Source organism: Diprion similis, chromosome 2 (assembly GCF_021155765.1).
Source record: "Diprion similis isolate iyDipSimi1 chromosome 2, iyDipSimi1.1, whole genome shotgun sequence".
Lineage (NCBI taxonomy): Eukaryota > Metazoa > Arthropoda > Insecta > Hymenoptera > Diprionidae > Diprion > Diprion similis.
In genome coordinates this window covers 6,387,174-6,400,609 of record NC_060106.1, presented here as the reverse complement: position 1 = coordinate 6,400,609, position 13,436 = coordinate 6,387,174, and the positions used below count along the sequence as shown (strand labels likewise).

The 13,436-nt window shown below is 33.0% G+C and overlaps 2 protein-coding genes across 6 annotated transcripts; one reads left to right on the top strand and one right to left on the bottom strand.

Annotated features, from left to right (window-relative positions):
* Window positions 1-460: 460 nt before the first annotated feature.
* On the bottom strand, window positions 461-3,635 carry LOC124415967 (molybdate-anion transporter-like). Of its 3 annotated transcripts, none has more exons than XM_046896736.1 (2): window positions 3,619-3,635; window positions 461-2,205 (listed from the first exon to the last, which is right to left on the bottom strand). In XM_046896736.1, exon 2 carries the CDS (start codon window positions 2,093-2,095, stop codon window positions 803-805), a length of 1,293 nt encoding a protein of 430 aa, XP_046752692.1. In that variant the 5' UTR covers window positions 2,096-2,205; window positions 3,619-3,635; the 3' UTR covers window positions 461-802. The 3 variants fall into 3 exon arrangements, with proteins under 3 accessions (XP_046752692.1, XP_046752689.1, XP_046752691.1); XM_046896733.1 differs by lacking the exon at window positions 3,619-3,635 and adding an exon at window positions 3,296-3,497; XM_046896735.1 differs by lacking the exon at window positions 3,619-3,635 and adding an exon at window positions 3,249-3,266.
* Window positions 3,636-4,363: 728 nt separating this feature from the next.
* Window positions 4,364-11,243, top strand: LOC124416374 (adiponectin receptor protein). 3 transcript variants are annotated; one of them, XM_046897364.1, is made up of 7 exons: window positions 4,364-4,552; window positions 6,296-6,601; window positions 6,921-7,019; window positions 8,006-8,177; window positions 9,190-9,587; window positions 10,345-10,509; window positions 10,596-11,243. In XM_046897364.1, exons 2-7 carry the CDS (start codon window positions 6,359-6,361, stop codon window positions 10,728-10,730), a joined length of 1,212 nt encoding a protein of 403 aa, XP_046753320.1. In that variant the 5' UTR covers window positions 4,364-4,552; window positions 6,296-6,358; the 3' UTR covers window positions 10,731-11,243. The 3 variants fall into 3 exon arrangements, with proteins under 3 accessions (XP_046753320.1, XP_046753322.1, XP_046753323.1); XM_046897366.1 differs by having other exon boundaries at window positions 4,364-4,621; XM_046897367.1 differs by lacking the exon at window positions 4,364-4,552 and adding an exon at window positions 6,687-6,732 and having other exon boundaries at window positions 6,460-6,601.
* The last annotated feature ends 2,193 nt before the right edge of the window (window positions 11,244-13,436 follow it).

The window sequence follows — 13,436 nt, the reverse complement described above, 5'->3', positions numbered from 1 at the left end:
TTCTAAGAGGGTCTTTACTTTAGACATAAGATATCCGAATAAATTTAAATGAGTTAATCATTTCCAAACTTCAAAGACTTCAAATGGAAATCAGCCACGAAGCATTGATTTGAATTGACTTTAGTTCAATTTAGATTCGGTAATCATGTCTTCTCATCCTGCTGTGTATATTCTTTTGGCAAAAAGTGTTGCAATTATCAATAATATGATAGCTACAATAGATCATCATATAAATATGCATTTATCAAACGATTTGCATTTTAGTTCCTTTATTTATACTTTATTTATCAATGGTTGAAACACATATTTAAATACTTCATAGAGGCATATATGTACATATATTCATCAAAATGAACCTTTGGTACTTCAAGTACATAATAAACAAAAAAAAATTGAAGAAATAATGACATTGTTTATGTTCAAATTTCCCATTTCTAGGCTTTTTTCTAATGTGTCTGTCAGCTATGCTATTCATGGGAGCATATCATGCAACTTTAGAATATTTATTAGTTCAACTAGAGCTAAACTATTCTATCGCAGACTAACTGAACACCGACTACAATAGTTTTCATTACACAAAACTAATTTGTTGGACCTAAGTATGAATCAATAGGGTGTTCAGTCATCATGGAATTTAGTGATAACTAGAAAAAAACAGTAAATCTCAGGGAATTTTACAGCGCATCTGAGACTCTTCAAAATTCAGTCAAACTAGGCATGGGTTTGATTTTTTATTGATATTTGGTAACTGTGAAATCTCTAGTTGAAATCTTACAAGGAATTATGATGAAAGAATGAAAATTTAAAGAAGAAGTATATTAGGGTGTGCAGCGGTTATTTTTGACTGAGAATATCTGAGATCTCTATTATATAAGTTAACAAATCTTGATGACGAGAAACATGCGACGCTCAAACTGACTGCACTGAATAAGAATATTTGATAATTGTATGGTAACTTAAACCTAACGTATAGTAAAATTGCACAAGTCATTAAATTCATAGGAACTCTGAACCAGTTAATAATACTTGCACGGTGAGTTTCTGGAATTACAATTCCCCTCAAGTACCCAATAGCAGGATAATATATTCCTATCGCGATTTCGTAACATAAAAATGAGAACAAGCACAGGTAAGTTCCAAGTACTTCGCTAGACTTGTCCGTTTGAATGTAAGAACCATACGTGCACATAGAAATACTGAAAAAACTAACAAGTATAGAAATGTTCAAGAGACTTTCGCAAGATAAGTGAAAACGTGAATGCAAAACTGTGTAAAAGTAACTACCAAGCATTATGCACATCATAAAAAAGCTGAATATAATGCCTTGACTTGGGTGAATTGGTTCCAAGACTGGCGTCCATAAAAATACGAATACATACATCACCGATTCATACAATGATTGAACTATGCCTAAGTACAATAAAATTCTATTACGCTTATTCATGATTAACTTCAAACTACTCTCGTACTTTTCTTCTCTAAAACTATAACTGAGAACAGGATTTTCATCCCAAAGAATAGCACAGGCATAACCTGCAGCTACGAGGATTGGGACTGCTAATAAAAATGGAGCTAGGGGACCCATATCTAACTTGTCAACAACTATAGAAGATACAAATCCAGCGACAATCGCAAGAAGTCCGTTGTAAAATGTAGATTTGGTTAATGTTAAATTAATCCAATCCTTTTCTAAATCATATTTAATCAAATGTTGCCCGATGTACCACGATTCAAAGGCAGAAAATAATATGGACGTAGATATACCACCGAGTATTCGGCCAACGAATAAGACACTGAAGCTATTGTGAACCTTCAAGAGGCAAGCTAAAGAGTATAAAATACTGTAAACGACACATAGTTTCTTTCGTCCAAATTTATCAGCTAAATAACCAACAACAATGCCAAATGCCGTACTACTTGCAAAACCCACAACGTACAATAGCGAGACATCGGCACTGCCATATCCGTAATAGGTGTACAATCTATATATGTAGGGACCTTGAAGCCAATCGGCAAATGTTGCTAATAAAAATACTAGCAGATATTTTCTGCACAATCTTGAATATATCAATTTCTCCGATAATTCCACCTCCATGTTTGTTCAGGAGAAAAAAAATCTTGATTACACTGTTACAAATCAGATGTCACAAACTTGTGACATGGATAAGCACTTTATGGTTACTGGAGATGGCACCCAACATGGACCTGCAATTAAAAAAATAACAAAGTAAAGTAAAAATGGGATTGTCGCAAAGCAGAGGCTTTGAAAACTGTGAGTTAACAATACGTTAAATATCAGGAATGTGTTTTTATGTTTATACAAAATATGATCAAGATCAATCTTGACGAAAACATTTTTTGAACATTGCCAAAATGGAGAAATATAGTGATAGTGAGACATGAATACCACTTTTTCACAGTTCAAGTAGGACTGAAAGATCTATCTTCTTCTGATACAAATGAATTATTTTTAGTAGCATGAAACGAACATCCGTGAACTGTTTTCTCTCACATCATATTTTCAAACAGATTGCAGCTGTATGCAATGTTACAAAGGTAAATCCCATCATTGAGGAAAATGGAAACTAGCGTTTTTGAATAATGTTAAATTTGTCTGAAATGTTTGAAAATGAAAACCAGAAGAGAACAATATTCGATGTGCCAAAGTATCAATAAAGATATATTTATAGTTACTAAATTTTTATTTTCAATCATTTTAGGCAAGTCTCCACTAATGAGGAAAGTGCTGGGCTCAATAATCCTCACTGATCTCCAGTTAGTACAGAGATCAGTGATTGTCCTTTACAAATAACTTAACAGTTATTCCAATGACGATCAGACCAAGTCGTATTGGTAATTTGTTTCATGCTGAATTCAAATCCAGTCTCACTGTGCAAAAATGACTACGAAGGTTCTATCAAATTGATTCATAAATTTCAGAAAACAACTCAAATTCAACTAAATTGAAAATATGACGCAATACAAAGAGTCACTTAGATTTGTAACTGTGCCAAAAATATCACACGAAACAGTCGATTACATATTTGTCGTGCAATACATTGTCATCAAAGTCTTTAATCATAAACTTGAATCAATTTGGAGTAAATTAACTGCCAGACATGACATCATGTAGAAGGTTAAGGTTCGATATCAAAGAAAGATTCGATCGTGTTGAATATTCATAAGTATTTCTTCCAGCTATTTACCACTCGATTTGACTAGGATTAAAATTGCGAATAACTACATACTAAAGTTGCTATTTATTGCTAAGACGATAAATCGTAAATATCCGTACAAGTTGTTTTTGGACAGTCGCCGACTTGATTGGCCGTTTGTTTACTGTTTCATAATAATCCAGCTAAAAATCGTAGGATTTCCGCCTAGTTTGCCTCTTCGATTCAATACCAAGATCAAGCTATGATAACATTTTAGCACCTAAGCAATGCTGATACCCTAAGACGCGATTATATTTTTTGTGTCGGGGGTTAAAAAAATTTGTCACGCGATCAACGATCAGCGGCAAGGGAACCCACAGCGCATATGGGTAATGGCTACCACGTGGCACGCATCATGCAGGCTAGCATGTGTTTTATATAATCACAATACATGCATACATACATATTTCACATCAGTGATCTTACACCATGATCTCTACAAAACAGAGTCCGATCAACCGCCTCTATCTTGGCCGCCATTTTTTGACGAACCGAAATTGTGGGAAGTTTTTAACACATGTAAATCGGTAGGGCAGGTAGAAGCGTGATGTTATGTGATAAACATATATTACAATATTGGCTCGTAATGTATTTGTTTATCAACATTAACGTTTCTACCTATTTATATGTGTGTAAAACTCTACACAATTTCGGTTCGTCAGAATATGGCGGTCAAGATGGACTCTGTTCTATCAGCAATGCCACGTAGCGGCGAAAAATGTGAAAACATTTGGATTGGCTTCGGGTATCTACCATTTCGTGGTCGTTTCCAGATCTGTATATACCTATAAGACCATAAATACGGGAACCTTTCAAATTGACTACAAGTCCGATAAAACACTTTCATAGAATCGTTGAACGATACGAAACGTGTACTCGTCATTGATAGGCTTTTGATTCAAAAGTAGCGAGTTCATATTATGATAGTATAGGACCCCATTCAAAAGTGTTGCCACGCTGCTAGTGACGCACTTCAGTGTTCAGTGGCGGCCTCGGTTGTAAGGTACACTATTCTGAAGTTGGTTTCTGATTTGACGTGACCCGCACACATTCTAGCCAGGCCACTCTTCTATGTAGAAATCAGTGGAATCGTCCTCTTTGTGGAGTCGCTCGAGTCTCACCGATAGTTTGACGCACGAGTCTCAACAGTCGACAGACTCGCACAATCACTGGTCAGTAGAGAACCTTACAGCTTACTGTATGTTGTGCGATTGCACGATTTGTTATTACTTTCACGTCGTACTTAGCGGATGATTGCGTTTCGGTATAATTAGAAGAAGCTATTTCCGAGCCACGTAATTTGGACAGATGGGAAAATTTCGTATGTGAAAATCGAGGTGAGTTGAACGGGTTTTTTCTTCAGCCAGAGATCGTCAGCAATGACATAGATCATTAAGATTATATACCAAAGTATTGTTCTGCTGACGGTACATTCCCGTTTTTTTTTCCTTCCTTTATCCTTTTATCTCTAATCACATCTTTTTGTGTAAGTTCTTGCGTGTTTAAGCTGCGTGTTGACAAGGCTATTTTATTTATCTTCTACAATCATTATTTCGTATCGATTTTTCGCTATTCGCGGTTACGTTGTTAACTTCCAACTCCGGTTCACGCGAATATTTGAAACCCCTTTATTCGATCAACGTAAGTACCTATGCATGCGACTACGATGTTTATTTGAGACTCGTTCTGTGTACGAAACAGTTCTTACATAACCAGGTGACCTTTGGCCAAACTTGACACTTTCCACACTTTTTTCACCATAGCATTCCAAAGTTCGAATTGTATAAACTCTCCAAATGCCATTGATTGTGAGATTGAAATGTACCCTCCGAACATTGTTTCCTAGTTATCATATGATTCTACTGTACCATCATAAACTGCTTTATTTCAAAAGTTTCGTTACAACACTAATGTTTCTCAAAAATTACACTCTACTATCATTGTCCTTTTTTCTATGATAATGTTGACCTGTTTCATTCCCAAAAGTAAATTACGCATCACAATTGGAGATTATTTGATTGATTGATACCATAATCCCTGATTTTTGTTAGTTCGCTTTGACACTTCTCTTACTGTTAGAGTTTTATTTTAATCAATTATGTATAAGAAGACCGGTCTGTAGAAAGTTTTGATGTATTCACTTTGATGCTAAGATATGATGAGGATTAGTAATATCTGTTACATAAATGTACCGTCAACAACGCTATGACAATACAAATTTCTTAAAAATCCACTGAAATTATTTTATTAATGAACAATAAAAATTGTTCATTTATTTCAACGAGAAATTTTCTTGAAGTAAAATATCAATTTAATCTAATTAAGAATTCTAACCAGACTAAATCTTTCAGTCTCTCTAAAAAATTGTTACCTCAGCAAAGGTTAGGGACTTTGCCAGAATTATTTGGTGTCAATATTTGTAATCTTATCTGGATTAAGTCGGCTCAAGCGTCGTATCACCTGATTAATGCTACACTCAAGTCCACTTTCAATTTGACTATTCATGCCTCGCAAGTACTTTGCCACTACAAATTCTTGCATTAGTAATTTGAATGTGAAATTGTAATAATAAATGATTATATTTCAAATGCAGCAGCATTTGGTCGATCAATTTGCCTTGAATAAATGATTTGCATCAACAATCAAAGTTTTTACTACTGTCATGGCGAATTTTTCTTTCAACATTACAGTCTGCTGGTCAAGCATATATCCAACTGCTACAATTTTTTATTTTTTTTTTATTTATCACAATATGATTAGCATGTTATACAACAGCACCAATGTTAGCGATCAATGTCAGCTGAAAAACAGAATTTTTATCAGGAAATGATATATGTCAGCTACTGTTTCAAATACAATTGCACTTGTAGGTGCACTTATGTCACGTAAATAAATTATCGACACTAATAACCACCTTACTCTATAGTATACACCTGTGCTTATCTTACTCATAAGATTTATGCCATTCTGGCGTGTAATGCACATAATTTTGATGCATACACTTCTTTAGGAGTTTACAGAATGAATTGTTTCAGATTCTCTAACGAACACATAAATACAATTGAAAACGTTTGTTCCAGAGCTACCATAGTTTGTAACACAGCAACCAAATATCGCAGCAATAGGATATTTTCATTACAAAAATGTCTACATTTGAGGATATGATTGTGGAGGATAGAGGAGACTTGGCTTCAGGAGGAGAGTCAGTAATCCGTCATCGAATTCCATGGAGTGATCGAGTTTCCTTAAACAGCGATATACCGGGTTTACACGAAGTGAAAGACTTATTAGACGATGATGATGCTAGTTGCCTTGGCGAGGAAGAAGATGGTGTTGGCTGTCCGCTACCTTCTACACCAGAAGATGATCATTTACTAGACTGCGAGGTATACCTTCCTCAATATTCCAAAAGCAAATTAAAGTTTGATTTCACTTCTTTACTTCACTGTTTTATACCACTGCCTGTTGTAGCTCTGGTTGATATTTCAGCAAGGCGCTAACTGGCAAGGACTATGTGGTTGGTCTTTATTCTCATTTACTGTCATATTTTTTTTTCAATTTTCACCGCAACTTCGATACTCTAGTAGAAATTGTGATAATTTATATAAAACGAGATGGCCAATAGGTATCCAACGGTACGCTAAAGTATTTTATGTAACCAGCAATTAAACATCATTTACTATGGTACTCTTCCTATCATTTCAGATGACAGAGGTACTAAAAGCTGGGGTACTGAGCGACGAAATAGACCTGGGAGCTTTAGCTCACAATGCAGCTGAACAAGCTGAAGAATTTGTCCGTAAAGTGAGTATTTTTTAAGATTTATTTCTCAAATTTATTCAACACTTTGAATACTCTCAGTTACTTCTTTTCATTGGCAAAAGTATTTATTGGAAGAAAATTTTTCACAACATGCTACATAGCCATTTGCAAAAATATATTGCCAATAGTTCAATGAACGGCATTTTTACTCTTATACTTCACAATATTTATCATGTTTTTGACAAGTCGTTACAAGTCTTGTGAATTGTGTTCATTTATTGTTTATGTTTTTAATAGAGATCTATTTTTTTTTTGTATAATATGTACAGTGGTACACCGTTCTTTATCAATTACAATTAACATAATTTCTGTAAATTCAGTTTCAGTCTACAATGACTTTGTACCTCCTCTATATAGTTTTACTAACAATGAGTAATATTTAATTATCAAATCGACAGTTTTTATGAAAGTGTCGGTAAACATTCTGGTCTTGTACACTTATACGTTAAACAAAAGTCATATAAAAAAGCCTTGATTAGATCCCACCTTCTTGGCAAAAGGAATTTTTAGCTATTCCCATTTTTCAAGGTTGATAAAAGTTTAGGAGCATGTAGTAAAAGAAATATTTTTCTCAACCAAATATCAATTCATTTAGGGAACTGACCTTCCGAATGTTTATTGGCTTTCTAATCTGTTTTCATCTTATGCATTATTATCATTAAAAGTACTATTTTCCGAAAATAGTTGAATTTTAATCAAGATTAATTACAAAAAATCTTCGATATCAGTTATACACAAAAAAAAATTCATATTTCGTCAAGAATTTTTTTTTTTTTTTTTTGCATAAGTCTGAACTCTTCGAAATTTTGTGAAGTGTTGTATAGTTCAGAATGTATACTGAAATTACGAAAAATTTCGCACAAATCAAATATTTCCATGAGGTTTCCTGTGGGTTTGAATAATTATCCAGACCGAAAATATGCAAGCAATATGAGCTAGAATAACATCTTAAAATATATTTTCATTAGGTTTGGGAAGCATCGTGGAAACAATGCCACTTCCGAAACTTGCCTAGATGGCTGCAGGATAATGATTTTCTACATGCTGGACACAGACCACCTTTGCCATCCTTCTATGCTTGTTTTAAGAGCATCTTCCGTATTCATACTGAGACTGGCAATATATGGACCCATTTGCTAGGTAAGATGTTTTTTTTTTCATAATCTTGTTACAGTAATCAGTTCATCCTGTGTACGTTTGATATAATTATTTAGATGGAATTTTATGTATCCAACTATGAAAAATCATCTGATATGGAGATGAACGTTTAGAGAATCAGTGTTTGTGAATCATTTTTCAAATTTATACAATCAAAACATTTATTAGTTGAATAACAAAATACTCCGTATCAATATCTCGCGTCTGAATGTTGATTAAGATACCTAGATGTACCAACTAAAGGGATAAAACTATACTGTTATAGTTTCAATGGGTTATTCATATATTTGTACAATCTATTAAAAATTAATTACCCAAAGGTTGTCCATATATTACATGATAGTATTTTCGCACTTTCTTGTCGCGCCCTCCCTCTAAGCAACCAAACCATAACATGGAAAATTCTTTCACTTCACTGGACTCGCATAATACCTATTTGCTAAATTGGATTATATCAAAAAAAAAATCTGAAAGTTGTCGAGTAAATTTTTATCTGAAGTACCTATTTTAAAACAGTATACAAAAGTTGTTTCGAGTTTTTATTTATTAAAGAATCATATTCTAGGGATATTCTAATATTTTTAATTGAGAAAATACATATTGGTGTCGATAATATCTTAAATGTTACGAAAATTAACAATCAATCAGTGCACAGTTCGAAAACTGATGGATGTTTTCCATCACTGTTATTTTTAACAACGCTATAACTGACCCCTATCGCTCTCTCAACATAATAGGATAGTGACAGCGACGATGTATCCTTCACCAAACTCATATTATGCAATATATAGACAACCTGGTAAAGCAATCATCTTCAGTTACCAAATATCTGAAATCTGCTTCTGAAAAAAGGTTGACAAATACCTACATCATTGAACAAAAATCTGAAACAAAAAGTGTGTATTGAAGGTACATATCACCTGATATAATGGACGTATGACCGTTGTTCCTGTACATTTTCATCTTACTGAGTAATTATATTTTTACATTACAGGATGTGTAGCATTCATAGGAATAGCAATTTTCTTTTTAACCCAACCACCTGTCGAAATACAACTGGAAGAAAAATTAGTGTTTGCTGCATTCTTTGCTGGAGCTATTGTGTGTCTGGGAATGTCTTTTGCTTTTCACACGGTCCACTGCCACAGCGAATGTGTAGGAAAGTTGTTTTCGAAATTGGATTACTGCGGCATTGCTATGCTGATAATGGGCAGTTTTGTTCCGTGGTTATATTACGGATTCTATTGTGATTACCAACCAAAACTAATATACCTATCAGTTGTTGTTGTCCTCGGCATTACAAGCATTGTTGTTTCCCTCTGGGAAAAATTCAGTGAGCCGAGCTATAGACCACTTCGAGCAGGAGTTTTCATGGGCTTTGGCCTCAGTGGGGTAAGTTATAATTACTAGCTGTTCATTTGCATATTTGTCTGTTTACATTATCATTGCATATTCGGTTGTCACCATTTCATTAGATCCATGCCTATTAAATCAAAGTTACTATCAATGAGATCTACTTTTCTCGCACGGACAACAATCTGTGGAAGGGTTTTCGGTTTTGATCCAACAAAAGATGAACTAGATTAATTTGTATGGCACTATCAATACAGTAAATTATAGTATTTGCTCATCTTATAAAATTTTTTCAAATCATCTCAATAATCAGATGATGTGTAACAATCCGACATACAATTTTACCAGTGAAATCAAGTACCATTGTAAAAGTTTCAGGTCTTTTTTTAAAGCCTTCAAGTTTTGAAACAGTCTGAATTTTTCTTAATACCAAAATTATTGATATCAACAAGTATTATAATTGTTTTACCTCACATCCCTATAACCTGCTATACGATTTCTCAGTAGTTCAACAAGGTTTCGCTTAAAACGTGAAAATTTTATCATAATTATTCCTTTCCAGGGATTTTCAGCTTAGATAATTTCAAAAGTGCAGGATATTCCGATTGAAATAGAAATCTAATACAATCTCGTAAAATCCTGTGTAGTAGATTTGAATTCCGATACAAACTGCACAGTTGACGTAGTAATCAAGTCAAAAATGTGAAAGTTCACCAGAACGTGTGCCTGATCTTTATATGTAAATTTTAAACATATATACAAATATTTTTCTATATTTACCTTTGTCCTATTATAGGTGATACCAGCTGTTCATTATGCTATTGCTGAGGGCTGGTTTAAAGCGATAAGTCAAGCATCTCTGGGATGGTTGATTCTTATGGGGTGCCTTTACATCTTGGGAGCTATGTTTTACGCGTGGCGTGTCCCAGAAAGATTTTTTCCAGGAAAATTTGATATTTGGGTAAGTTTCAGACTTGACTCAGAATAAAATTAACGGAATTAGTGAACTAGAAATATTAATCCAACTGAAAAAAAAATTAAATTCAGTTTCAGAGTCACCAAATCTTCCACGTGCTTGTTATAGCCGCAGCGTTTGTTCATTACCATGGAATAACAGAAATGGCCATGTATCGAATGACAGTTGGTGAATGCGCTGATCCATCCCAAGCAATAGCCTTTTAATCAATTTATCTTTAATAGTTTATGGTTTGCTTTTAATCCACGCTCGAATTTTTATATGCAGTGCTTTGAAACGATCTTCATAAATATTTTGCTTTTCCTTTTACCTTTTTCCAATTTTCTTTTCTCGTGAACGAGCGTGTGGTGCAAAATTTCTAATTTAACAAGTCAAACATTATTTTGCACCAGCTCTGGTACCTCAAGTGTATGGTAAGAGTGCTGTTGACATTTTCCAATAACAAGGGCAGTCCATTATATCTAAATCGATATTACTGTACAATAATGCACAAACTGAACAGTATATGACGTTTTTTTCACTAATTTTGAAAAATTCAAAGAAATTCAACTCACAATCTGATTTTTTGACCTACGCCATTTCTTTACTTTGATGTAATTTTTGATAGAAAATGTTTCTCAAGAATTTTTTTTGCAAGCCTTTTCCTTGAAAGGCGTAATAAATTATCCAAAAGTACTACCTGAATATTCTTTATAATACTTATTTGTCTACATCTTTACAGTTTTACCATTTATTTCATAATCCACTGTTCTTTTAGATATAATCGTTGTACCCGCTTGTGAAGATGTGAGAAATTTTAATTGCTCTTTAATAAATGATGTTTCCAGATCTTTGAAACACATTGTGTTGGCTGTCACATACTATTGAATAATATTACCCATGATTTGGTTCCCAAAGGTTAATGTTAAATACCAGAGCACGGGATTTAAGCCGTTAGTTACTTAAGTAATCGATTCCATGTAATTAATCGAAATATTACAAAAGGTATCGAGCAAAAATTGGAATTGTTATTCTACAAACTATTCTATGGGCCTTTGGTAATATAGCAATTTAGTTGATTCTTAGTACAATTTAGGTTTTCATTAAGTTACTATAGCTACCAATGTTATGTTATTAGTTACATGTGTTATCATTGTCATTATTAAGTAGAAACTGCTTAACTTAAATTTTTATGATTATTTAATTTTAGTTATTTCGATGTAGATGATGACGCTAAGATATTAAATTGTTACCGAAGTGGGAATATTGATGAACTATTTTTGAATACTTTAAGTGAGAACTGTGGGTGATGAATAATAATATACGACCAATATGATAATTGATAATTATTGAATTGTATTCTACGAAATTTTTGAAAATCCTGGTAATATGTATAAAAGATTTTATCCCTGTCGTGGATAACATTTCGAGTACTATCATGTCTTGAATATTAAATTGGTACTGGTCGACAAAGCATAACTAACAATTTGTATACTACAAACGTCCCAGAATCGAATACATATACAATGTTTATTTCACTAACTCCATTTTTCACCTCAGTTCTACAACAATAGTACTACGTATTCATAAACGATGAAATGTAAGAATACTGAAACAAATTTTGTATGTTTTCCAGAAATTTTCATATATCTTCCACTTGAATAATTCTTATTACAAATATGACTAGCTCTGCAAACAAATTCTGGGCTCTATTTTCTTCTATATTTAGAGTTTTTAGTATTTATAATTCAATAAATGATGTTGCAAATTTTTTACACAAATGAAACAAACTTTAAATAAATAAATAAATGAACATTATCTATTGTAAATTATAAACATGGAGATATTTGTTTCCACTATTCGGTCTATGAGTTACTTGTTCATCAATTAGAGTGAACTGTTTTACTTTGAGAACATGAGTGTACGAGTATATCGTTCGAAACTTGATAGTAATTTAGTTGTTTTGTAGTACAAACGTGTATAAAATTCTATTAAATCGATCATTTTTAAAAAGTTTTTGCGATTGTATAACCCAAATTTAATTGACTGGGGTACTGTATGTATATATATACCTATATATATATATACATATTGTAAAATGAGTTGAATGTATCACTCGAAATGTATTTTTTAAACAAATTCACGTAGAACGATGATTATCGTGTTAGAGTAATAAATGTAAAAGAGTATATTAAAAATTGCATATATTTTCCAAGAAAATGAACACTAACCAACGAACAATTAATTAATATAATATAACAAGATTATGAAGTTGTATTCTGAAATATGTGACACGTAACTATAAATCTCATCACATAATACAGATTTGGTTAATATATGCAAGCGAGAAATGTATAATACATTGTTGTATTTTCATTCACTGGTATAATAAAAATTTTATACTAAAAACAAATTTCTCTCTGATACCTTTTAAATATGAAATTAAAAGATAATTTTTTGAGTTTGAAATGCGAATTAATGTTTATGATGAATATTCGTCTGCAAATTAATTCTTGAATTCATATAGTTTGCAACTAGCCAAGGAATGCATAATTTCAGTTTCTATTATTTTTATAGTAAGAGTACTATCTAAAATAAGCGTTTATGGTATGATGCAAGTGGCAAATTTTCAGTTATATCCAGACAACCGAATCCCAATCTCAAACAATCCCTCGTAACTCATTGCTGACACTTGAGCACTGTGTCATGAATTCATAATTCGTAACCAAAATGCGTTAATGCCCCGCTGACCTGGTATGGCATATACATATTTCATGAAAAAGCAGCAGGGCAATTTCCTTGCCCAAGTGCTTATGACCTCACGGAATTGCTATTTACAAGCCAGGTCAGCGGCCTTTAATTCGTTTACTTTGTATTACATATTTGTCATCGATTTTGAAATTTGAAAATAGCAACCAGAAACAATTTTTAAT

Bases quoted from the DNA above. Each gene is read 5' to 3' on its own strand.
- LOC124415967 (XM_046896736.1), bottom strand. From the start codon at position 2,095: ATGGAGGTGGAATTATCGGAGAAATTGATATATTCAAGATTGTGCAGA.
- LOC124416374 (XM_046897364.1), top strand. From the start codon at position 6,359: ATGTCTACATTTGAGGATATGATTGTGGAGGATAGAGGAGACTTGGCT. The intron at 6,602-6,920 runs GTATACCTTCCT...CTATCATTTCAG, and splicing joins ATCATTTACTAGACTGCGAG to ATGACAGAGGTACTAAAAGC. The intron at 10,510-10,595 runs GTAAGTTTCAGA...AATTAAATTCAG, and splicing joins CAGGAAAATTTGATATTTGG to TTTCAGAGTCACCAAATCTT.